The sequence below is a fragment of the Ovis canadensis genome, chromosome 1, assembly GCF_042477335.2.
Source record: "Ovis canadensis isolate MfBH-ARS-UI-01 breed Bighorn chromosome 1, ARS-UI_OviCan_v2, whole genome shotgun sequence".
Taxonomy (NCBI): domain Eukaryota; kingdom Metazoa; phylum Chordata; class Mammalia; order Artiodactyla; family Bovidae; genus Ovis; species Ovis canadensis.
The window spans coordinates 39621590-39647378 of NC_091245.1; the positions used below are offsets into that span (position 1 = coordinate 39621590).

The 25789-nt window shown below is 36.5% G+C and overlaps 1 protein-coding gene across 4 annotated transcripts in view; it reads left to right on the top strand.

The window, feature by feature from the left end:
- EFCAB7 (EF-hand calcium binding domain 7) overlaps positions 1-25789 on the top strand; it is a 65570-nt gene that overhangs the window by 15049 nt on the left and 24732 nt on the right. For all 4 annotated transcript variants that reach the window (XR_011257626.1, XR_011257624.1, XM_069593403.1 and 1 more), the window contains exons 3-10: positions 2032-2243; positions 2871-2957; positions 3503-3698; positions 4167-4288; positions 13200-13341; positions 17342-17451; positions 23399-23556; positions 24389-24522. Coding sequence is in view for 2 of the 4 variants with exons in the window: in XM_069593403.1 (XP_069449504.1) it covers positions 2032-2243; positions 2871-2957; positions 3503-3698; positions 4167-4288; positions 13200-13341; positions 17342-17451; positions 23399-23556; positions 24389-24522 (1161 nt within the window). In the remaining 2 variants the exon portion in view is untranslated. The remainder of the gene's footprint in view (positions 1-2031; positions 2244-2870; positions 2958-3502; positions 3699-4166; positions 4289-13199; positions 13342-17341; positions 17452-23398; positions 23557-24388; positions 24523-25789) is intronic.

Sequence of the window (25789 nt, forward strand, 5' to 3'; positions counted from 1 at the left end):
CCACCATAACCATGATGGTTTGGCCACTCACCTAGAGCCAGACATCCTGGAGTCTTAAGTGTGCCGTAGGAAGATTACTACCAACAAAGCTAGTAGAATTGATGGAATTCCAGCTGAACTGTTTCAAATCCTTAAAGATGATGCTGTTAAAGTGCTGCACTCAATATGTCAGCAAATTTGGAAAACTTGGCAGTGGCCACAAGACTGGAAAAGGTCAGTTTTCATCCCAATTCCAAAGAAGGGCAGGTGCTAAAGAATGTTCAGACTATCAAACAATCGCATTCACTTCCCATGCTGGTTAGGTTACTTTTAAAATCCTTCAAGCTACCTCAGCAGTACTTGAATTAAAAACTTCAAGATGTACAGGCTAGGTTTAGAAAAGACAGAGGAACCAGAGATCAAATTGCCAACATCTATTGGATTATAGAGAAAGCAAGGGAATTCCAGAAAAACACCTACTGCTGTTTCTTTGACTACACAAAAACATTTGTGTGGATCACAACACATTTTGGAAAATTCTTAAAGAGATGGGAATACCAGACCACCTTACCTGCCTCCTGAGAAATCTGTATGCAAGCTAAGAAACAGGAGTTAGAACCTTACATGGAATAACTGACTGCTTTAAAATTCAGAAAGAAGTACAAGGCTTTATATTGTCACTCTCTTGTTTAACTTTTATGCAGGGTACATCATGTGAATTGCCGGGGTGGAGGAAGTTCAAGCTGGAATCAAGATTGCCAGGAGAAATATCAATAACCTAAAATATGCAGATGATACCACCATAATGGCAGAAAGTAAAGAGGAACTTAAGAGCCTCTTGATGAGGGTAAAAGAGGAGAGTGAAAAAGCTGGCTTAAAACTCAACATTCAAAAAACAAAGATCATGGCATCCGGTTCCATCATTTCATAATGAGTAGAGGGGAAAAAGTGGAAGTAGTGACAAATTTTTCTCTTCTTGGGCTCCAAAATCACTGTGGATGGTGACTGCAGCCATGAAATTAGAAGACACTTGCTTCTTAAAAGGAAAGCTATGGCAAACCTAGATAGCATATTAAAAAGCAAAGACAATCACTTTGCCAACAAATGTCCATATAGTCAAAGCTGTAGTTTTTCCAGTAGTCATGTACAGATGTGAGAGTTGGACCTTAAAGAAGGCTGAGTGCTTAAGAATTGATACTTTCATTTGAACTGTGGTGCCAGAGAAGACTCTTGAGAGTCCCTGGGACAGCAAGGAGATCAAACCAGTCCATCCTAAAGGAAATCAACCGTGAATATGCATTGGAAGGACTGATACTGAATCTGAAGCTCCAATAGTTTGGCCCCCTGATGCGAAGAGCTGACTCATTGGAAAAGACCCTTATGCTGGGAAAGATTGAAGGCAAAAAGAGAAGAGAGTGACAGAAGATGAGATGTTTGGATAGTATCACCAATTCAATGGACATGAACTCGGGTGAGCTCCAGGAGATAGTGAAGGACAGGGAGGCCTGGTGTCCATAGGGTTGCAAAGAGTTGGATGTGACTTAGTGACAGAACAACAACGATGAACATTTTAGACATCATGACATTGACAGTAATATTCTCAAACTAATGATTTCCTCATAATTAAGGTATTTGTTGAACCAGAAAAATAATAAATTATTCATTTTCTTTATTCTTATGTCCTCAAAACAATTAAGTGAATGGTTGTTTTTAATCTGTTTTTTTTCCACCAGGTATTCTTATGAGGTAAATCAGATATTATCAATTAATTAAATTATGTAAGTTGGGAATAATGTCAGAATGGGAAGAACCTATTTAATGCTGGCATTAATACATTGAGAATTTGTAGCTGGTATAATAACATATGTATATTTTCATATTTGAAAGTCAGGCATGTATTGATTTCACTAGACTGTCAACACCAAAGTTAATGTATTGGTATGCATGTACTTTTATATAACGTTATAGTGTATAATGATTTAAAGAAAAAATACACTTAAAATACTAATTCCAGATGTTACTGTAACAAATAATACTTGTTTTATTGGGCAGCTCTTCAGCACGCAGGAAGAAATCCATCCCAAAAGACCATTAATAAGTATTGGACTCCTCAAACTGCCAAACTGAATTTTGATGATTTTTGTATAATTTTAAGAAAGGAAAAGCCAACCTCAAAAGCAGAATTGCTAAAATCATTTAAGCAATTAGATGTAAATGATAATGGCTCTATTTTACACACTGATCTTTATAAACTTCTAACAAAGGTAAGATCTGTCAAACAGTTTTATAATATGCCTATTTTGCAAAACAACTTGGAATCTAGCTTTGGCTACCAAAGTCCATGTGAGAAATAACTGTTTCACTGGCAGGTGAAATGAATCACTTATATATTGTTTGTAAAGTACTTAAGGATCCTTCTATATGAAGCATGCTTTTTTAAAAAAAGAGAAAGTATAAAATTGAGCCTATGTTGTAATCCTCTTGTGCTCCTTTGCAGTTCTTTCCTGCCAGAACAATTTGTAAATCAGTGACAAGTTCATATGTGATAAGTAAAAGAGAACTAAAGTATAAATGAGATTCAGAAACCATTGTTTCTTGGTACAACACGAGAAAGTATTCTTACTCTAAATTTAATAGTTATTACTGAATCTATGATATATATATTTGAGATTTAGTAAACTGAAATTCAGTTTTTATATACCTTATAAAATTTAATAAAATTGTGAAATTTTATTTAATGTAATGGGTTCATTCTTGCTTGACATTATACTCATTCTGAGATTTTTAATGAAACATATATTCAAACTTACTTACAGAAAAGATTAAAATTTCCATTCTCACCATACATGACAAAGTAATCGTCATGTTGCTTTAAATATTTTTTCTTCCAGAAAGGTGAGAAGATGACTCGAGAAGAAGTAAATGCCATAATAAACTTGGCTGATGTAAATGCAGATGGCAAATTTGACTATATCAAGGTACATAAACTCATTCTGACGTAAATTTGCTTACTGGATAGAAGAGGTATTTTTAAAGAGGCATATCATTTAAATATTGACAATATATATATGTACTAATTTTACTTGAAATTTAGTCTCTCCAGTTCAGTTGTAATCTGATGCTACATTAAAAATAACATTATCAAGTTAAAGTACATGCATGTGCATACACACACAAACACACACTCTCTCTTCTCTGAAATATGCCTTTCCGAGAGTGGAAGAATCATAAAAATTATTTAGAACAAATACAAGTCTACACATCTCTTGTAAAAAAATAATAATAAATCACCTCTCTTTGTGTAAAATTTTATTTTCATTCAGGGTATGGCCTCATTGAATTATGGCTGCATTTCACTAGGGCACTTGAGGGTGGTCAGTCTGATTCAAGAAAATAAAATGAGTAACCTAGTTCAATAGGAAATATATTCCATCTATCAGTCTTGCCTACTAATGTACATTTTCTCCTCCCAAATGTACGATTGAATGTTTTATCCACTGGAATACTTTTTTGTTTCCTGTAGTTTTGTAAATTATATATGGCAACCAATGAACAGTGTCTCAAAACGGCTCTAGAAAAATTGGAGGTTGACAGTAAACTGAGGCGTCAACAGTTTGGAAGCCACATGGAAGGGTCCCCTGAAAGGGACCCATCACCAGTACCAAAAGCATCACCTAGAATCATAAGAAAAACTGATCAGGAATCATTCTCAAATAAAGGTATTTACTTTTCTGTTAAGAATTAAGGATCCTAGATAAATTTTTTCCTTCTATCTTAGCTTATCAGTGATAAATGAAAACCCAACTTTTGATAGCTACTGTTTCTGGACTCACTTAACTATAAAAATCTAGTAAAGTAAAATTTTATTATGGAACTTGGCTTGGCTATGCTTATTATGTTTTATTAAAACTAAAATTTCAGACCAAAGAATGGCATATTTAAATAAAGAATCTTATTAGTAGGTCATAAATTCTAAATTAAATAAATCTTATTAGTAGATCATAAATTAAAATCATAAAAAGCCATTAAAGCCTTATAAATATAAAATCTTTTGAGTTTATTTCAATAGGAAGAACAAAAAGAATGAAATTAATATATAGTCCTTTCATACTACACTGTGTTTAGAAACAGACTTCTTATTGACAGCTTTTCATAATGTAAGACTAAATAACTATTACTTCTTACAGGTGACACCAGGAATTCTTCACTGGCAACAGCCAGACAGTTCAAAACATCTGTTTCCGTAACAGTTACCGTGGGTGGTGATAGTAATCAAAACTCAAAGTTAATTGAGCCACACTCAATAAAGGTATAGTATTTTAAATGAATAGATACAACTTTTTCTGAAAACAAATTTGACATTAAATTTATTAATGACTATTTAATGTTTACAGAGAATAGGTAAAGTTTATGAAGTAATTCTTTGAGGATTTTTGGGGATCACAGCATTTCTACCTATAAGCCAGTTCTAATAAGTTTAATGATGAATAGGAATATTAAAAGGACTTCAGTTTAAAAATAACGATTCTTCAATTTTTGAACTTGATGAAGAGATTATGAATGTACTTTGCCAAGCAGTTTTTTGGTTTTAACAAATACTTTTAATAGGTGCTTCTTATAAATAAATCATTCATTGAGTATCAATTTCCTTTGAGAGAAAGACAGCAAAGTCACTTTGCTAAGTCAATATTTGTAGAGTGTTAATATTGATCTTCTTCCTTTGTTTTTCCTTTCTAGACTCAACCTTTACTAGTTTTCTTTCAACAGAAAATAATAGCTACAGTAATATAAAACATTAACTGGAAACTGCTAGGATACATTAAAAATGTGTATCTAGGGACCTCTGTAAAAGGGGGGAAAATGGTTATGACCACATACTATAACTGCTGTTAGAAAACTGAACTGATTGTTCTCAAGAGCTACATTTTTGTTTCAAATAACAACTCTGTATTTGTTATTGAACTCTGAAGTCCCTTATATCTTTAAATTGCTAGACAGTGACATTTGTTCTATATTAAAATTTAAAAACATATCTCAAAGGAATTTTGTTCAGACTGTTTAGGAATCTATACACCCTAAGCAATTTGGTGTGCGTGTCCAACATGTTCACACACAATATTTAGTGTTCCAACAATATTATTTTCCACCGATGGAAGCTTTCTGTATTTTGGGACTAAATTAAATGCTAATGAAGTCAACTTAGTTAAATAATTGTTGTTTACCTGGTATAATTATATACATAAATATAATTTTAGCCAGTATAAATAAAAATTTATTCTATCCATGTGGCTCTGAGGGTAAAGCATTTAAATATTAATGTTGAGTTATATTAAGGCCAACTTTTTCTGTGCTTCATGCTGTTATTAATTGGGCCCACACCAACAAATATTCATTAAAAAGGTAACAATGCGAACTATTTTTAGTGTAGTGGGCACTGAATAAAAAAATGAAGATTTCTGTTTCATTATTAATAATATACCAAGTTAGAGTAGCATAATATTTCATTTATTAATTCATTTATTCAACAAATATTTATTTATGCCTTGCCACACAGCTTGTGGGATCTTAGTTCCCTGATCAGGTCCTCAGCTGTGAAAACATGGAGTCTTAACCACTGGACTGCTAGGGAATTCCCATGACAACAAATATTTATTGAATGACTATTTTGTGCCAAGCACTGTTCTGAGGTGCTGGTTAAAACCTTAGAATGGACAGACCTGTGTTTAAATTTTAGCTTTGTCACTTAATAACTGTGTGACCTCTGATAAGGTAGTCAGCAGCCCTTCTGAGTTTTAGTTTCCTTATGTATAAATTGGAAGTAGTTATATTTAGTGTGTTTTTTAAAGATTTAAACACATAACGTATATAAAGAAGAAGGCAATGGCACCCCACCCCAGTACTCTTACCTGGAAAATCCCATGGACGGAGGAGCCTGGTGGGCTGCAGTCCATGGGGTCGCTAAGAGTTGGACACGACTGAGCGACTTCCCTTTCACTTTTCACTTTCATGCATTGGAGAAGGACATGGCAACCCACTCCAGTGTTCTTGCCTGGAGAATCCCAGGGACGGGGGAGCCTGGTGGGCTGCCGTCTGTGGGGTTACACAGAGTCGGACATGACTGAAGTGACTTAGCAGCAGCAGCAGCAACATATATAAACCATTTATCACAGTGCCAAGGATGTATTAATAGTTTTACTTTAATAAATAATATTGTCAATATTATTATAAGAAGGTGAAGTCACTCAGTCACGTCCAACTCTTTGCAACCCCATGGACTGTAGCCTACCAAGCACCTCCATCCATGAGATTTTCCAGGCAAGAGTACTGGAGTGGGTTGCCATTTCCTTCTCCAGGGGATCTTCCCGACCCAGGGGTCATACCCAGGTCTCCCGCATTGCAGACAGATGCTTTATGGTCTGAGCCACCAGGGCAGTCCAAAGTGAAGTTGCTCAGTCGTGTCCGACTCTTTGCAACCCCATGGACTATACAGTCCATGGAATTCTCCAGGCCAGAATACTGGAATAACATTACAGATGGATTCTTTACCAGCTGAGCGCAAGAATACTGGAGTGGGTAGCCTATCCCTTCTCCAGTGGATCTTCCCAACCCAGAAATCGAACCAGGGTCTCCTGCATTGCAGGTGGATTCTTTACCAACTGAGCTATCAGGGAAGCCCAGTATTATTATGGAACAAAGAAATTACTGCAGGTCTTAATATGGGAATGACATGATGAAAGATAATTTAAGAAAAGTTATTCTACTATTGTATTGGGTTTCCCTGGTAGCTCAGAGATTAAAGCATCTGCCTGCAATGTGGGAGAGCCGGGTTCGATCCCTGGGTTGGGAAGATCCCCTGGAGAAGGAAATGGATGGAGAATCCCATGGATGGAGGACCCTGATGGGCTACAGTCCACGGGGTCGCAAAGAGTCAGACACGACTGAGTATTATATATGGAGGCTTCAAATTAGGGAGACTGTTGAGAGGGTGATAGAGGACAGCTGGGCCAAGGGTAGTACCTGAACATAGTAAGGAAGGGACAGATCTAATAGACCGGTGGTCCCCAACCTTTTTGGCATCAGGGACCCGTTTTGTGGAGAACAATTTTTCCATGGACCAGGCCAGGTGGGGAATGATTTCGGGATGATTCAAGTGCATTACATTTAGTAGGCACTTTATTTCTATTCTTTGGCTATCTCAGGATATTCCACCTTGACCTTTGGGTTAGGGTTTGCTCTCTTATGAGAATCTCATGCTGCTGCTGATCTGACAGGAGGCAGAGCTCAGGCAGGAATGCAAGCGATGGGAAGCACTGTAAATACAGATGAAACTTTGCTCCCTCTCCTGCTACTCACCTCTTGCTGTGCAGCCTTGGGGCTGGGGACTCCTGTAATAGACAAGGCCAAAATTAATCTGTAGGCCATAGTGATTGTGTAACAGACGACTAAATTTTTGCATCTAATGACATCAAGAACAAGGAAAGGTATTTAGGTATTAGGAATTAGGTGAGAGGTAGTAGGAGAATTTAATGATTAAATGAAGAAAGCATACTGTCAACTTGTAAATTCTGTGACTTTCATATAAAATCTAATGTCTTTTGGAAATACTTCATAGCTTTCATATTTCTTACCTGACATTTTCTTGTCCTTTTCCTGATCTTGATATTGCCTACTGTTTTGTATTCTCTAATATTTCTTATATGAGCAGAAATGGTTTTCTAAAAAAATCTGTGATCCTTTTGTTATTCCGCAGAATTTAGTTCTTTCTTTGCATTTTACTTTGAGGTTACTTTTAAATTTTTCTGAAGTTCTATATGTTTCTTAAGTTTCACAACTCTAAAAAGTACTTGGTTAGGAATATAGTTATTGTCTAATTTGTTTTAATTGAGATTGGTAGAAAAACTTAATAAGATAATTATTAAATTTTCTTCAAGTACTTTAAATCTATTTTAAATAAGTTTACTACCTCAATTTTATATATAGTGGAGAAGTATGGAATTGGGACAGATAAGAAGGGTCTTTTCAGAAATTAGAAAATTATTATAATGGAGTATGCATAAGCCAGATTGTAAACCATAAATCCACACAAATGATAAAATACTTGAATTACACCCTTCAAGGAGGAGGAAATATAACCTTTACAGGAACTATACATGTATTACTTTCTGTATGCTATACATAGGTACTGTATCACTGTTCTTTTCTCAGCTCTCAATTCTATCTAAATATTTTCTTTAGATTTTATCATGTACAGGGGATGTCAGAAATTTTTCTTTGAGAGAATAGCTTCAGTTGACAGTCATGGCTAAAATTAGAGAAAGTCATGAATTTTAAATTCCAGAGATTCAGTATTCCTGGGATTCTCCAGGCAAGACTACTGGAGTGGGTTGCCATGCCCTTCTCCAGGGGATCTTCCCAACCTAGGGGTCAAACCCAGGTCTTCTGCACTGCAGGCAGATTCGTTACCATCTGAGCCACCAGGAAAGCTCATTTTACATATATATATAGTATAATATGTGTATAACATAAAAGTTATATATGTAAAACAAGAAAAATATGAACATTTTATTCTTGAAATGGTTGTCTAACTTAATTTTTATGAAAGCTCCAGATAATTTTCTTATAAAAGTCTCACATTTTCATAATGTTGATCAGTTCAATTTGTTGATTAGTTTGGCAATCCATATCAAATTTTTCCCTTACAAATCATCTATTTAACCTCTTGTTTTTAAGTATGTACAGTTTATAATTCTTTAATAACAAAAAATGTTCAATAGCAGTCTGTTTACTTACTTTTCTTAACAGACAGCAAATAGCCTTCTAATAATGTAATATAAGATATCTTTATAAGAAATAAGTGATGTTGATGATGGTGATGATGACATACAAGTTCCTCTTTTGACCTAGTCTATAAACTGAACTGAACTGAACTGATAGCTGATGAAGGGCTTCCCAGGGAGCGCTGCTGCTGCTGCTGCTGCTAAGTCACGTCAGTCGTGTCCGACTCTGTGTGACCCCATAGATGGCAGCTCACCAGGCTCCCCTGTCCCTGGGATTCTCCAGGCAAGAACACTGGAGTGGGTTGCCATGTCCTTCTCCAGTGCATGAAAGTGAAAAGTGAAAGTGAAGTCGCTCAGTCGTGTCCGATCCTCAGCGACCCCATGGACTGCAGCCCACCAGGCTCCTCCGTCCATGGGAGTTTCCAGGCAAGAGTACTGGAGTGGGGTGCCATTGCCTTCTCCATCCCAGGAAGCACTAGTAGTAAAGAACCCGCCTGCCAATGCAGGAGACATAAGAGATGTGGGTTTGATGCCTGTTCAGGAAGATCCCCTGGAGGAGAGCTTGGCAACCCACTCCAGTGTTCTTGCCTGGAAAATCCATGGACAGAGGAGCATGGCAGGCTACAGTCCATGGGGTTGCAAAAAATCGGACATGACTGAAGCGACTTAGCATGCACGCAGACATGACAGACCGACTGCTTAATAATTCTGCCTCACCTAAACCTTTAATAATGCAGAATTGTATGTCAAAACATTAAATTCTCTACAGTGCTCCAGGAAAAATATAATTTTACTGATAAATTTGTTTTTGATAGCTAGAATTTTCAACTTTCCTATTTTTAATTTATGCTTTTAAGCATTTCCTTATACATTGTGAATGGAATAATATTTGTGTATGACAAATGAATTTTTTCCTTTAATATGAATTTACTTGAATTGGTAGAATGTAGCACCACCTTATGTCCTGTGTAAGAATTACAAGCTACTGTTTCTGCTTTATATTGTCAAAAATTGTACATGGAATTTCTTATTCTAGCATGCTAAGATTTTATTTTAAACTGAACCTTCTTTCATTTTTCTCATAAGACTCAAACTGTCAGTCTATAGTCTTTTCAAATTAATTTATTTGAATGAGCCAGATATTTTGTCGGTACTTTTTTCTTTTAATTTATAACATTTTAGTATAGGTCCTAGAGAAAAAGCTTTGTGTGATTGAAAGTCTATTTGTTTTAAAGGAAATTTGGGGTTGAATAAGCATTGTGTGTTTAATAACTCTGATAGATCTAAAGAATTTGAATTCTTCTCTTAAAACAAGAGAGGTACAAATTCTCCTAATGGTGTTATTTAGTATTCAAACTAATCTGATTATCATATTAAAGTTTGGTTGATTTATATAGCATGGCATTTGGCTTTCTTCTATTTTATAATAGCTATTGTCTTACCATTTTCTAGCCTTTTAAACCATGTATCATATTTGATGTCTTTCAAAGAAACTTATAAACACTCTTCTACCTATACCTTTTCTAAAACTAGAATTTAGGGAAGACTTCTAATAAAAATTTTAACTCACTCCCCAGCCAAATTTTATAAAAACATCCGTCAGCCAGAAATATCATAAGCACATGGAGAAATTCTTCATCTTCGAGTTTGCCAAATGCCGCATCTTGTCATCCAACCATCTTGTCCTCTGTCATCCCCTTCTGCCCTCAATCTTTCCCAGCATCAGGGTCTTTTCCAGTGAGCTGCCTCTTTGTATCAGGTGGCCACACTGTTGGAGCTTCAGCTCCAGCATCACTCCTTCCAATAAATTTTCAGGATTGATATCCTTTAGGATTTGCTGGTTTGATCTCTTTACTGTCCAAGGGACTTCTCTAGCATGACACTTTGAATGAAAGTATCAATTCTTCACACTCAGCCTTCTTTATGGCCCATCTCTCACATCCGTACATGACTACTGGAAAAACCATAGCTCTGGCTATACAGAGCTTTGTCAGCAAAGTAATGTCTCTGCTTTTTAATACGCTGTATAGGTTTGTCATACCTTTTGTTCCAAGGAGTAAGCATCTTTTAATATCATGGCTATAGTCACTGTCCACAGTGATTTTGGAGTCCAAGAAAATGGTCTGTCACTGTTTCCATTGTTTCCCCATCTATTTGCCATGAAATGATGGGACCAGTGTACCAGGCAAGGTGCATTGCTTTTTAGTTTCATTTAAACATTTGTTTAACCTAGGGGTAGGAGGCAGCTATCGGAGAAGGCAACGGCACCAGTACTCTTGCCTGGAAAATCCCATCGACAGAGGAGCCTGGTAAGCTGCAGTCCATGGGATCGCAAAGAGTCGGACACAACTGAGCGACTTCACTTTCACTTTTCACTTTCATGCATTGGAGAAGGAAATGGCAGCCCATTCCCAGTGTTCTTGCCTGGAGAATCCCAGGGACGGCAGAGCCTGGTGGGCTGCTGTCTATGGGGTCGCAGAGTCGGACACGACTGAAGCGACTTAGCAACAGCAGCAGTAGCACGAGGCAGCTATACCCATAATTCTAACACAAATTAAAGAAATTTTTTAGCTACTAAAATTTGTTTTTTTTAGTAAGAAAACCAAATAATTATATTTACACATCAGTTCAGTCGCTCAGTCATGTCTGACTCTTTGCGACCCCATGAATCGCAGCACACCAGGCCTCCCTGTCCATCACCAACTCCCGGAGTTCACTCAGACTCACATCCATCGAGTCAGTAATGCCATCCAGCCATCTTATCCTCTGTCGTCCCCTTCTCCTCCTGCCCCCAATCCCTCCCAACATCAGAATCTTTTCCAATGAGTCAACTCTTCGCATGAGGTGGCCAAAGTACTGGAGTTTCAGCTTTAGCATCGTTCCTTCCAAAGAAATCCCAGGGCTGATCTCCTTCAGAATGGACTGGTTGGATCTCCTTGCAGTCCAAGGGACTCTCAAGAGTCTTCTCCAACACCACAGTTCAAAAGCGTCAATTCTTTGGTGCTCAGCCTTCTTCACAGTCCAACTCTCACATCCATACATGACCACAGGAAAAACCATAGCCTTGACTAGACAGACTTAGTCGGCAAAGTAATGTCTCTGCTTTTGAATATGCTATCTAGGTTGGTCATAACTTTTCTTCCAAGGAGTAAACGTCTTTTAATTTTATGGCTGCAGTGTATAATTCTGAATAATGCATTATCATACATATTATAATAATTTCATAAATATGAAGTTTTAAATCATTGAAATATTAAATATTAGATTAAAAATCATGGCAGATATTAAGTGTAGGAAGAAAAGAATTTTGAATATAGCTGGTAGTTTGGAGAGAAAGCAAGGCCACCTCAGTTCAGTTCAGTCGCTCAATCGTGTCCAACTCTGTGCAACCCCATGAACTGCAGCACGCCAGGCTTCCCTGTCCATCACCAACTCCCGGAGTTCACTCAGACTTACATCCATCGAGTCGGTGACACCATCCAGCCTAGATTCAGATATAGTTTTACAATCAATGAGAATTGTGAATTAAGCATATCACTTTATTTTTCAGAATTCATCAGTTAAAAGAGAAGTCTGTACTGAGTTGCTTTCTAGATTTCTATCTTTAATATTCTGTAATTCTAAATTAATATTCTTTATCATTCTAGTTGGGTAAGTGTAAATACAAGGAGGTTAGTTGAAAGTCTATACATACTCTTACTCATCATTAATAGTTGAACTTTTGACTGAAGCCCAGCTTTGAACTTCACTGTGTTATAAAAACTTTGAATTTACTACCCTAAGTATATTTTCTTTTTTAAAAATTTTATTTATTTTTTAGTTGGAGGATAATTCTTTGCAATATTGTGTTGGTGTCTGCCATACATCAGCATGAATCAACCATAGGTATACATATAGCCCCTCCCTCTTGAATTTCCCTCCCACCTCTCAAGCATCCCATCCCTCTAGGGCTAATTTAGAGAGGTCTTTCTCAAAACTAGTATTTATCAGCATTTTGCCATAGCTGTGAAGTGAATCCAGTGTTTTAGTTACCTAGACTTGAAACAAGTATTTTGGTTGTCACATACTTTATCTTTTAAATATAAAATCCTATTGCTTTTTCTCTCAACATGTCGGTTTTAACAATCCTTAGTTCTTCATTCTTAGTATGCTCTAAGCACTAACCTCACCCTGATTATTGCACCAGCATGTTTATTTATTACTTTGTTTCAGTACTTCTCCAACTCTCATGAACTGTATTTTTCATATTTCTCCTCTCTGTTATATCTTTTCCCAATTTTTTGTTATCTAAATACTGCCTCTTAAAGATGTCACAAATTCCTGGACGGCATTGGCTCTAGTTGACATTTCTTTTTATATCTTCCCTAGGTTTTTCTTCATTGCTCTTCATGCTGGAAACTTGTTATGAACATTCTTTGAAAAAAAATTTTTCCTTTATTCCAGGAGTGGCAAGGTGTACAATCAAAAGGTTGCTTTTTCTTAGAAGAAGATGGTGAAATCATTAGTCATCAATACAAGATGCAAATAGCTCAGAGATCCCTGGTTTATATAACAATTAAGCCATTAAACCTGAGTCAAGCTGAAGGCAAGTTTAAATTTTCTATGTTTTAAAAAAAACATCACTTTATGCCAGCTTTAAAAATACTTATGTAAGTATTTGATGGTTCTAGTTAGTGAAAAAATGGATTTGCCTAAGAAACGTGGTTACATACATTTAAAGAAAGTTGTTTATACACTATGTCGTCACATTATACAAAGTAAGAGTCATGTGGTTACATACATTTGAAGAAAGTCATTTGTACATTGACTGTGTTGTCATATTATGCAAAGAACAAAATGTTACCTCGTTTCCTCTTGACATAGAATTAACTTTTTATCCACTAATTAATCCTTAGCTTTTTCCACTTATCAATTTGTTAAATGAATATACATGAGAGAACTTTGGTGGGAGCATTCAGTTCAGTTCAGTTCAGTTGTGTCCGACTCTTTGCGACCCATGAACGCCAGGCCTCCCTGTCCATCACCAACTCCCAGAGTTCACTCAGACTCAGATCCATCGAGTCAGTGATGCCATCTCATCCTCTGTTGTCCCCTTCACCTCCTGCCCCCAACCCCTCCCAGCATCAGAGTCTTTTCCAATGAGTCAGGTCTTCACATGAGGTGGCCAAAGTACTGGAGTTTCAGCTTTAGCATCATTCCTTCCAAAGAAATCCCAGGGCTGATCTCCTTGCAGTCCAAGGGACTCTCAAGAGTCTTCTCCAACACCACAGTTCAAAAGCATCAATTCTTCAGCACTCAGCTTTCTTTGCAGTTCAACTCTCACATCCATACATGACCACAGGAAAAACCATAGCCTTGACTAGACAGACCTTTGTTGGCAAAGTAATGTCTCTGCTTTTCAATATGCTATCTAGGTTGGTCATAAAATTGGGACAAATAAAGCTGCAAGTATTTTTGAATACCTTCAAAGTCCTATATCATATAACTTAGTCCTTATTTAATAATTTTTATATCCATGATAATACTTTCCTGTACACCAATGATAGATAATTAATAATTTCCTAGTGTCTGCAGTCGGAGAAGGCGATGCCACCCCACCCCAGTACTCTTGCCTGGGAAATCCCAGGGATGGAGGGGCCTGGTAGGCTACAGTCCTCGGGGTTGTGAAGAGTCGGACACGACTGAGCAACTTCACTTTCACTTTTCACTTTCATGCTCTAGAGAAGGAAATGGCAACCCACTCCAGTATTCTTGCCTGGAGAATCCCAGGGACAGAGGAGCCTGGTGGGCTGTGGTCTATGGGGTTGCACAGAGTTGGACACGACTGAAGTGACTTAGCAGCAGCAGCAGCAGTGTCTACAGTGGTTATTACATAAGTTTTAGTGAAACATGGCTTATATGTGTGCTTTTGCTAGGTATCCTTTTAATGTTGACTATTCCAAATATCAATCTTTATTTTCCTCTTATTATATTTACATGTATACATCTACTTACTAGAGGATTCTTCCCCACTTACATTGTTTTTCCCTCCTATAGTAAAGATAAAGTTTTCGCTGTGTATCTTATAGGACACTGAGAACATTTGGTAGTTGATACTTTTATATGATAATTACAATAATAATTTTTCAGATGAATGTATCAAATCTACAAAGTTAATGTAGTTGTTAATTCTTTGTATTGTTATAAATATTTTTCATTCATTTATTTGTCAACTATTTTTTGAGGACCTCATAAACCAAGTATCACTTTAGGTGTTTAAGATATACGACAGTGTGACCTCATAAACTTACATTCTAATAGAGGAAATAATAAATAATAAATAAAATAAATAAGTCACATGGTGTGTTAGAAGGTGATAAATGCTGTGGGAAAAACAGAGAGGATAAGGGGCATTGTGAATGCTGAGGGAATATGGGTAACCATTGAAAGGGAGTAGTTAGTGTATGCTTCATTAGAAGTTGACATTTGAGCAGACTTTGAAACAGGTATATTAATTATCAACTGCTATGTAATAAACTACCCCCAAAACTCTGTGGCTTAAAATAATTCAACATTTGTTTGCTCATGAGCAGGTCTATTGGACAGTTTTTTGGTCTGAACTGGGCTTGGCTTTTTTCTGTAGAGCTCACCCATACCTCTGTGACCAGCTGCAGGATAGCTCGTGGCTGGCTTTAATTGATTTTGATTGAGCTCTTTTCTCAGTGTGGGCCTCAGCTGAGACAACTTGATTTTGCCTTGTGTAGTCTCTTATCCTCTAGTAAGTTAGCTTGGACTTGTTCTTATGGTGTAACAGGAATCTGAGAGAGAAAGAAGAAGCAGCATAGGCCTGGGCTCAGAACCGGCACATTACTTCTGTTACTCTCTGTTGTTCACAGCAAATCACAAGGCAAGTACAGATTTACAAGATGGAGAAATAGATTTTTTCTCTAGACAAAAGAGCCGCAAAATCACATTGCAAAAGGCTGTGGATGCAGACAGGAATAGCCATTTTTGCTGTCTTCCACAGGAAGCAAGGGAGCAAGTTTAGTGGATGTAGGGGTGGCGGAAGGGATGGATGAAGAGTGGAGCAAGGGGCAGGTAGAGAGAATCCTCTGTTCAGAGGGTCAGAGGTGTAGAGTGCACCTGGTGTTAGAAGAACACGGTGGCTAGAGTGGCTATAATGAAGTAGGGAAGGAGAGAGTGGCAGGAGATGAAGACAAGGGAGAAACAAGGACAAAATCAGGTAGAGTTTTGGTTTTGCGATAATGTTGTAAAATTCCAAAACTTGGGCTTTTACTCTGAGAGAAACAGAAATGAAAAACCCTTAGGAGGCCACCATCAAGATTTTCTCTTCATCTTTGATTTTCAGTAGTTTGAATATGTGTCTTGATGTTTTTTGTTTTTGGTTGATGCTGTTTTTTAATTTTGGAGAGGTTTACTTTTTAATTTGTTGTTTGTTTGTGTTTATTTTTTTGGTATTTATCCTATTAGAAAGCCCTGAGTTTCTTGGATTTATGTTGGTTATTGTTTTTAGAAAATGTTGCATCTTTGTTTCTTCTGCATTCCCTCTTCCACTTACATGCCTGACATCTTGTTCTCCTGTGTGCCCCCACAGGTCAGCCACGCTTGCATCTCATCCCTCCTTAGAAGGGTCTGTCTTTCCTTGGATTTCAGACTGCATGGTTATCCTATGACCTCATATCTGATGGGTTTAAGAAATGCTATGATTGTGTAGTTTGTGCATTTTTTCCCCTACTGTTAGGGTGGGAGCAACTTTCTTCGAACTTTCAGCTCTGTTAGAGGATTTTGAGTAGAGATGGAACATTTTCTGACATTTTAGCAAGAGCAGTCAGGTTGTATCTTGAAAATAGATTGAAGGGTACTCAGGAGAAAGCAAAGAATGCTTTTGCTTTGAATGGAGGTGCAAAGGAGATAAGAAGTAGAGATTCTGGATGTATTTTGAAGGTCAAACCATAGCATTTCTTGAATCTTGTTTATGACACATGAGAGATGAAAGAAGTTAAAGATGATTCCAGAATTTAGGGGGTTGAGATACTCTTCTCAGTCTCTTACCTGAGATAGAGAAGACTACAGCTGGACAGTTTTTTCCTTCAGGTGTTTGGACAGTTTTAGACATAGAAATCCAAGTAGAAATGTCAAATAGGCAGGTGGATATATGGGTCTAATGTTCCCAGGAAAGGTCTATCAGGAGATATGAATTTTGGAGTTAAAATCATACAGATGATGTCTAACATCTTTTCCTCCTATGCTCCTTTACAAGTGAGCCAGTACTTGCATCTTGTCACTTCTTGAAAGGGTTGTTTTTCCTTGGATTTCAGTCTACTTGGTTGCGTTGCAGCCTTAGCTCTCTAATGAGTTTTAAAAATTTATGATTTTTAGAGGTGTATATATAATGTTTCTAACAAAATCACTTTGTATAGTTATCTGTCTTATTGAAAATGTCGTTTGATGTTTACATATAAAAATGGATGTGAATTTTTATAAAGTAACTCAAAGGGGAAAGAAATCATTAACTTCTTTTTAAAATAGGAAAGATCTAAGTAGTGACTGCTTATTTTAAGATGTTTGGGGTTTTTTGTTTATAGGAAAACCATCCCCTTGGTTGTCAGTTGATACTGCCTTGTATATTCTTAAGGAAAATGAAAGTCAAGCAAATCTACAACTCTTGTGTTTTACCGAACTACGAAATAGAGAAGTATACATGTTTATTTTCTAATGTATAGTTAAAAGTATAATGTGATCTCAAGTTTGGGGAAAATAGTAGTTTTTCTGCATATATTTAACCTTTTTTTCTTCCCTTTCAATTAAGGTAAATACAATTCTTATCATTATTCATATATTTTTATTAATTGTGAAGGATTTGAATTTGCTGAGATTTTAAAATTGAGGATTTATTGGCAGCCTTGACTTTATAACTTATACGTTGTGTGTGACATTATAGTTCACTTTCCTCTTTTCTAATACCCTGATGCCCCCAACATGTGAACATTTTTTTTCTTATACTTAATAAAAATGATTGATGCCAGAGAACTTTTTCCCCTAAATTCAAGCAGTTCAACTTTGAAAAAGTTCCTCTAGTTGTTTGTCTTACTTTTAGTACTACTGCAAAAAAGAAAAACTTCATACCCGTAGGCTTTCCTCATATTATAGGGTCTAAAAATAGATTGATCTGAAGAAATGCTTTCAAATGATTTTGTATGTTGCCCATGGGGTTGTTCTGATCTTTTCTAATTATATATTTACTCAGAGGCCAAATATGTGAGGCAGATACATAAATGTGGCTATTTATTTTATGAGGAATGCAAAATACATCTGCTACACAGTAGCATGAATAATACTATTCAAGAGCTTACTGCAGTATCATATTTAATCTTTATATAGGCCCAGCGACAGACAAACATTTCCCTGATGGAATGTTATATAAAAGTCTTTATTGTTGGCTTCCTATCAGACAAGAATAGTTATAGGCAAGAAACAAATAAAATGACAAAAGTTAATGTTTTGACTAAACTCTTCTTCAAAACTGACTACATAGTTAAGTTCAAGATAAAACATTGTCTACAACAATAGCTATCCCACTTTGTTTTGTTTAAAATTACTTTCTTATGATATTGCACGTATAAAAATCTTAGTACATAGCAAGCCTATAGTAAAATTTGAATGAGTTTGTTTACCTCTTTACTGTTTACTCCTCTGTTTATCTGTAATATGTCATATTTACAAAGGATTTTTACTTTTAGTTTCACAGTTATTTTCTTTAAGAAGAGTTTTGTGCCCATGAAAGACTTTCCATTTGCCAGCTATGGCAGTTCAAGTTTATACGTGGAGACAAGGAGGTTCATCAGAGAACGTGTATTAGGAAACAGCAAGAATTGTTTTTCACACATGGATATAAGTTTACATCTGGCCAATCCAAAAGATTATGATTTCCAAAAGATGAGTTTGGTCAATGTTTAGTTTTCAAAATAGCCCTCACTTATATTGGGTTGCTTGTTACAATCCAACATAGGACATGGTCACTTTAGGATGGTTATCATTCCTCTGACTTGCGAGGGCAGAAATAGGGCTGAATCGAGAATTTGGATGAGCAACTTTGTTTTGCATTTGAGGGCTTCCCAAGTGGCTTAGTGGTAAAGAATCTGCCTGCAGTGCAGGAGATACAGATTTGATCCCTGGATCAGAAAGATCCTCTGGAAAAGGAAATAGCAAGCCACTAGAGTATTCTTGCCTGGAAAACCCCATGAACAGAGGAGTCTGGTGGGCTACAATCCATGGGGTCACAAAAGAGTTGGACATGACTTAGCCACTAAATAACAATAAATTCTGTGCTGAAGCAGAAATACCTATTTGCTTAAATATGGGCTTCCTCTGTGGCTCAGCTAGTAAAGAATCCACCTGCAATGTGGGAGATCTGGGTTCATCCCTGGGTTGGGAAGATCCCCTGGCTACCTACTCCAGTATTCTGGCCTAAAGAATTCCACGGACTATATTGTCCATGGGGTCGCAAAGAGTCAGACACAACTGAGTGACTCACTTTTACTTTATACACAACTAGAAAATGCTTCAGTTCTTAGGTTTAATATATTTGACAGAGACAACTCCTAGATTTCATAGGAAGCCATTGGGCTCCAGAAGGTACATAGGGATGCCATTTCGCTGTCTTTCATACAACAGGAAAATAAAGTGTTTTCCTATACAAATGTCTTGGCAATCATTATAAATATCCTATGATGGAAAAGAATTTGTATAAGGTAGGTTTATCTAGGATTCTACCGTCTTGTTTTAGAGTACATATTACATAACTAATAGTAAAATTCCACTGTTTTTGTTCACACTGAATTTTTACAAATGTGGCTAATTCATACAAATAGTGAATTCTTTTAAACTGTATTAAATTCTTATTTTCTGTCAACGAAATCTGAATTACAAATCATTTATTTATATTTGAATCATATTCAGTTCAGTTCAGTCACTCAGTCATGTCCAACTCTTTGCGACCCTATGGACTGTAGCACGCCAGGCTTCCCAGTCCATCACCAACTCCCAGAGCTTGCTCAAACTCATGTCCATCGAGTCGGTGATGCCGTCCAACCGTCTCATCCTCTTTTGTCCCCTTCTCCTCCCACCTTTAATCTTTCCCAGCATCAGGGTCTTTTCCAAAAGTCAGTTCTTCGCATCAGGTGGCCAAAGTATTGGAGCTTCAGCTATACCATCAGTCCTTCCAATAAATATTCAGGACTGATTTCCTTCAGGATTGGCTGGCTTGATCTCCTTGCAGTCAAAAGCATCTATTCTTCGTCACTCAGCTTTCTTTTTAGTCCAACTCTCACATCCACACATGACTACTGGAAAAACCATAGCTTTGACTAGATGGACTTTTGTTGGCAAAGTAATGTCTCTGCTTTTTAATATGCTGTCTAGTTGGTCATAGCTTTTCTTCCAAGGAGCAAGTGTCTTTTAATTTCATGGCTGTAGTCATCATCTGCAGTGATTTTGGAGCCCCTCCAAATAAAGTCTCTCACTGTTTCCATTATTTCCCCATCTATTTGCCATGAAGTGATAGGACCGGATGCCATGACCTTAAGTTTTCTGAATGTTGAGTTTCAAGGCAACTTTTTCACTCTCCTCTTACACTTTCATCAAGAGACTCTTTAGTTCTTTTTCTCTTTCTGCCATAAGGGTGGTGTCATCTGTATATCTGTTATTGATATTTCTCCCAGCAATCTTGATTCCAGCTTGTGCTTTATCCAGCCTGGCATTTCAAATAATGTACACTGCATATAAGTTAAATAAGCAGGGGGACAATATACAGCCTTGACGTACTCCTTTCCCGACTTGGAACCAATCTGTTGTTCCATGTCCAGTTCTAACTGTTGCTTCCTGACCTGCATAGAGATATCTCAGGAGGCAGGTCAGATGGTCTGGTATTCCCATTTCTTAAAGAATTTTCCACAGTTTGTTGTGATTCACACAGTCAAAGGCTTTGGTGTAGTCAATAAAGCAGAAGTAGATGCTTTTTTGGAACTTTCTTACTTTTTCGATGATCCAGCAGATGTTGGCAATTTGATCTCTAGTTCCTCTGCCTTTTCTAAATCCAGCTTGAACATCTGGAAGTTCACAGTTCACGTACTGTTGGAGAATTTTGAGCATTATTTTGCTAGCATGTGAGATGAGTGCAATTGCACAGTAGTTTGAACATTCTTTGGCATTGCTTTTCTTTGGGATTGGAAGGAAAATGGACCTTTTCCAGTCCTGTGGCCACTGCTGAGTTTTCCACATTTGCTGGCATATTGAGTGCAACGCTTTTACAGCATCATCTTTTAGGATTTGAAGTAGCTCAACTGGAATTCCATCACCTCCACTAGCTTTGTTCGTAGTGATGCTTCCTAAAGCCCACTTGACTTCGCATTCCAGGATGTCTGGCTCTAGGTGAGTGATCACACCATCGTGGTTATCTGAGTCTTGAAGATCTTTTTTGTATAGTTCTATGTATCCTTGGCACCTCTTCTTAATATCTTCTGCTTCTGTTCAGTCCATACCATTTCTGTCCTTAATTGTGCCCATCTTTGCATGAAATGTTCCCTTCAGTTCAGTTCAGTTCAGTCGCTCAGTCGTGCTCAGTCATGTCCAGCTCTTTGCGATTCCATGGACTGCAGCATGCCAAGCCTCACTGTCCATCACCAACTCCCGGAGTTTACTCAGACTCACGTCCATTGAGTTGATGATGCCATCCAACCATCATTCTCTGTCATCCCCTTCTCCTCCTGCCTTCAGTCTTTCCCAGCATCAGGGTCTTTTCAAATGAGTCAGTTCTTTGCATCAGGTGGCCAAAGTTATTGGAGCTTCAGCTTCAGCATCAGTCCTTCCAATGAATATTCAGGACTTCCTGAATATTCAGTGATTTCCTTTAGGATGGCCTGGTTGCATCTTCTTGCTGTCCAAGGGACTCTCAAGAGTCTTCTCCGACACCAAATGTTCCCTTGGTACCTCTAATTTTCTTGAAGAGATCTTTAGTCTTTCCTGTTCTATTGTTTTCCTGTATTTACATTGATCACTGAGGAAAGCTTTCTTATTTCCTTGTTATTCTTTGGAACTCTGCTTTCAAATGGGTATAACTTTCCTTTTCTTCTTTGCCTTCAGCTTCTCTTCTTTTCTCAGCCATTTGTAAGGCCTCATCAGACAATCATTTTACCTTTTTGGATTTCTTTTTCTTGGGGATCATCTTGATCACTGCCTCCTGTACAATGTCATGAACCTCCATCCATAGTTCTTCAGGCACTCTGTCTATCAGATCTAATCCCTTGAATCTATTTGTCACTTCCACTGTATAATCGTAAGGGATTTGATTAGGTCATACCTGAATAGTCTAGTGGTTTTCCCTACTTTCTTCAATTTAAGTCTGAATTTGGCAATAAGGAGTTCATGATCTGAGCCCAGTCTTGTTTTTACTGACTGTGTAGAGCTTCTCCATCTTTGGCTGCAAAGAATATAATCAATCTGATTTTGGTATTGACCATGTGGTGATGTCCATGTGTGGAGTCTTCTCTTTTGTTGGAAGAGGGTGTTTGCTATGACCAGTGCGTTCTCTTGGGAAAACTCTGTTAGCCTTTGACCTGCTTCATTTTGTACCTCAAGGCAAAATTTGCCTGTTACTCCAGGTATCTCTTGAGTTCCTACTTTTGCATTCCAGTCCCCTATAATGAAAAGGATGTCTTTTTTGGGTTTTAGTTCTAGAAGGTCTTGTAGGTCTTCATAGAACCGTTCAACTTAAGCTTCTTCAGCATTACTGGTTGGAGCATAGACTTGGATTATTGTGATATTGAATGGAATATGAATCATATTAGGCAACTATAACCCAGAAAAATTACTTAAAGTTTTTTCTCTTTGTTTCCTGTTGAAATATTTGCATCACAGTCAAAACTCAAAATAGTATTTTAAGACCATTTTCAATATAACAAATATTTCATAACTAGTTGTTAATACTAAGGGATAAAGTACATGATATTATATTTTAGAAACTTTAATTAGGACTTAGTGAATTCCCTTCATGCTATTAAATGTTGAAAATACTTTAAATTCTAGAAAATTTTATAGAATCATAATTTGCTTTGTTTCATAAAGTCCACTACCTTCCAGTGAGTATATTAAATTAATATTCATTAATTTTATATAAACTATGTAACTTTACATAAAATATACCAGAAATTTGCACAAAATATAGCAGATCTTTTTCAAATACATGTTAATCTTTCATGCTATAATCATTCAGTATGAAAGAGTATGGGTAGCAAGATTACCCAAAATTCCACTTTAAAAACAGCCAAAAAAATTAAAACTATTCCCCTTAAGTGCATCACTGGCATGTTTAAAGAATATTGGGAAGATTTAGAAGTTATATAACTTCTAACCTATTATAATTTTAGCTATTTTATAAATATATAAAGAACTACATCTAATATTACTAGATTTAGCATTAACAAAAGGAGTTTGAAGCCTGTAAAACATTGATAGAACCATAATAGAACTGGTGAATACTGGTTAAAAAAAAAACAACTGTTTCTAATGCTTCTCTTTCATAAGAATGATTAAAAGTCATTAAGACTCATGGTGTGTGTTTGTTTTAAAAATTCTTTTGAGAAAAGACGTTTGGGTGGACTGGTGAACTAGGACCTGGAATTTACTGGTTAGTTCCTTCCACAACTGGCTGCAGGCTAAGAAAAGAAATAAAACCAGTAACAGAAGAAGCCCAACTTGTATACAGAGATGAAACAGGGGAATTATTTCTTACACAGGAGTTTAGGTAAGTTTTGTTTACTAAAGTTAGAGGCTGGATACTAGGCTGGATGTGTATCAGTAGCCTGCCTTCCATCCTTTCCTTTGGCTAGCTGCAAACCCCAGCCCCAGGTTCTAATCAGTAGTTCAACTCATCCACTAGGCATCTGACTGTGACCTTCTATTCATAGGTCTGGGATTGCCATTTATTTCTAGATTCCATATAGTTGGCAAGTCAACTTTAGTTACAAATTTACTGATGTCTCCTCCACTAGAAATAGGTCCTGTTAATTGTACTTATTGTCTTAGATAACTGTTTAATATGAAATCCAAATAGGATAATTCTCCCATATTCTACATATGTAAGATCTAGCTACCAGTAGAGAGGAAGAAAATAGATGGAGATCAGTGAAAAGAAAATGGGAACTTCTGTTTGAGTTCCTACTACATGTTGAGATACTGTGGTTGCTTTAGAAGTTTTATTATGTCCTGTAATGCTAGACAAAGTAGAATGTATATTTGGATACATTAACTCTATCATTCACAAATACTGTTTTTATTTTGTTCTTTTCCTATATGGTTTATTACAAGATATTGAGTATAGTTCCCTGTGCTATACAATAAGACCTTGTTGTTTATCAATTTCAAACTCCCAGTTTAGCCCTCCCCAGCTCTCCCTCCCGTTTGGCAGCCACAAGTTTATTCTCTGTGTCTGTGAGTCTGTTTCTGTTTCATAGATGAATTCATCACAAATATTGTTTAATGCCTTGATACTACTTCCTTTTGAAAGTTATCCTCATCAAAACCTTCTTCAATCTAGTTGCCTTAGAGATAAATAATTTGCTTTTTTTTTTATTTAGGTCAACTTTATCAGATATATTTGAAGTAATTGATTTAGACGGAAATGGTCTTCTTAGTCTTGAAGAATATAATTTTTTTGAATTGAGAACAAGCGGTGAGAAATGTGATGAAGATGCTTGGGCTGTCTGCAGAGGTAAGCATTTTTTCTTAATGGATGTGTTATATACATATATATACCCTTTCATCCTTAACAAGTGAAATATCAAATTTCTCCATCGAATATTATAGCAGTTAGGACAGTTTAAAAATAGTAGCATTGTTTGTAGATCATAACAAATTAAACATTTATTTTTCTTAAATTGGTAGTTGGTATAGCACTCAAGTTAAAAGAAAATGTAAGTTACTTACTCATAATTACTGCGTTCTTTGGAGCTTAGAATATAAACAACTTTGTCTTAGCTCTGATAGGAAAGGTGAAGAGACCCAAACTGTGCCCAGAAGAGGGCAGCAAAGAGTTAACAGGCTAGAGTTTCACTAAAAATTAAGAGGTTTCTAGGAAATTGTTTATGTATGTTAAGAATTGTTTTGTTTTTTGTATTTGAGTTGAATTAAGAAAGTCCATCCATGGATGTATAGAAGCCAAAAATACTAAAATGGGCAGAGAAAAATACTGAGAGTGAGGCAAAGTCAGTTGTTACTTGGGAAAAGACTGAAAAGAGGGTAGAGCTTATGTATTTAAGCTAAGGACTAAAAGGTCAAAGGAGAAAGCCAGAAAACCATAGCCAACTGTAAATCATAGAGCAAGAAGTTTGAGGAGGTTGGAATGTAGTCAAGAGAGAGATTAACTCACATGTTGCTGTCACTGGAGTAGTAATGTGTCCTAATCCTCTGGTTCTTGAAATGGTCTTGGCAGTCAGTGAACTAGGGACGAATCTGATAAATCTGTTTTTCTAAAAAGCAAGTAAAGTAGAAGTATTATTAATATAAAGTTTTTTTTTAACTCTCTTTTATTAACTTTTTATTTTGTATTAGGGTATAGCTGATTAACAGTGTTTTTAACTGAAGGTTTATGTAGTGTAATCAATAACAGGAAATACATATTGATTTATAATTTTAAACTTTGATTAACAAGATTGTAACACATAATAGAGTATTAGTTTTAGGAAGATGCAATCATCCTGTAACTTTATTGATATAATATTTTGATTCTCTTTGTCCCTTTGTCCATATGTCAGTTTGTATGGGTATTTTCTGAGTTCTCTGTTCTAGTCCACTGAACTATTTGTCTCATCTTTGACCAATATCACACTTCTCTTGATTACTGTAGCTTTAAAGGAAGTCTTGAAATTGGGTATTAACAAACTTTAAAAAATTAATGGAGAATTGATAATTTTAAGTTTTCAAAGTAGATTAGTTATTGATAGTCTCTATAGCATTATATCTAGATACATTATTCTTGA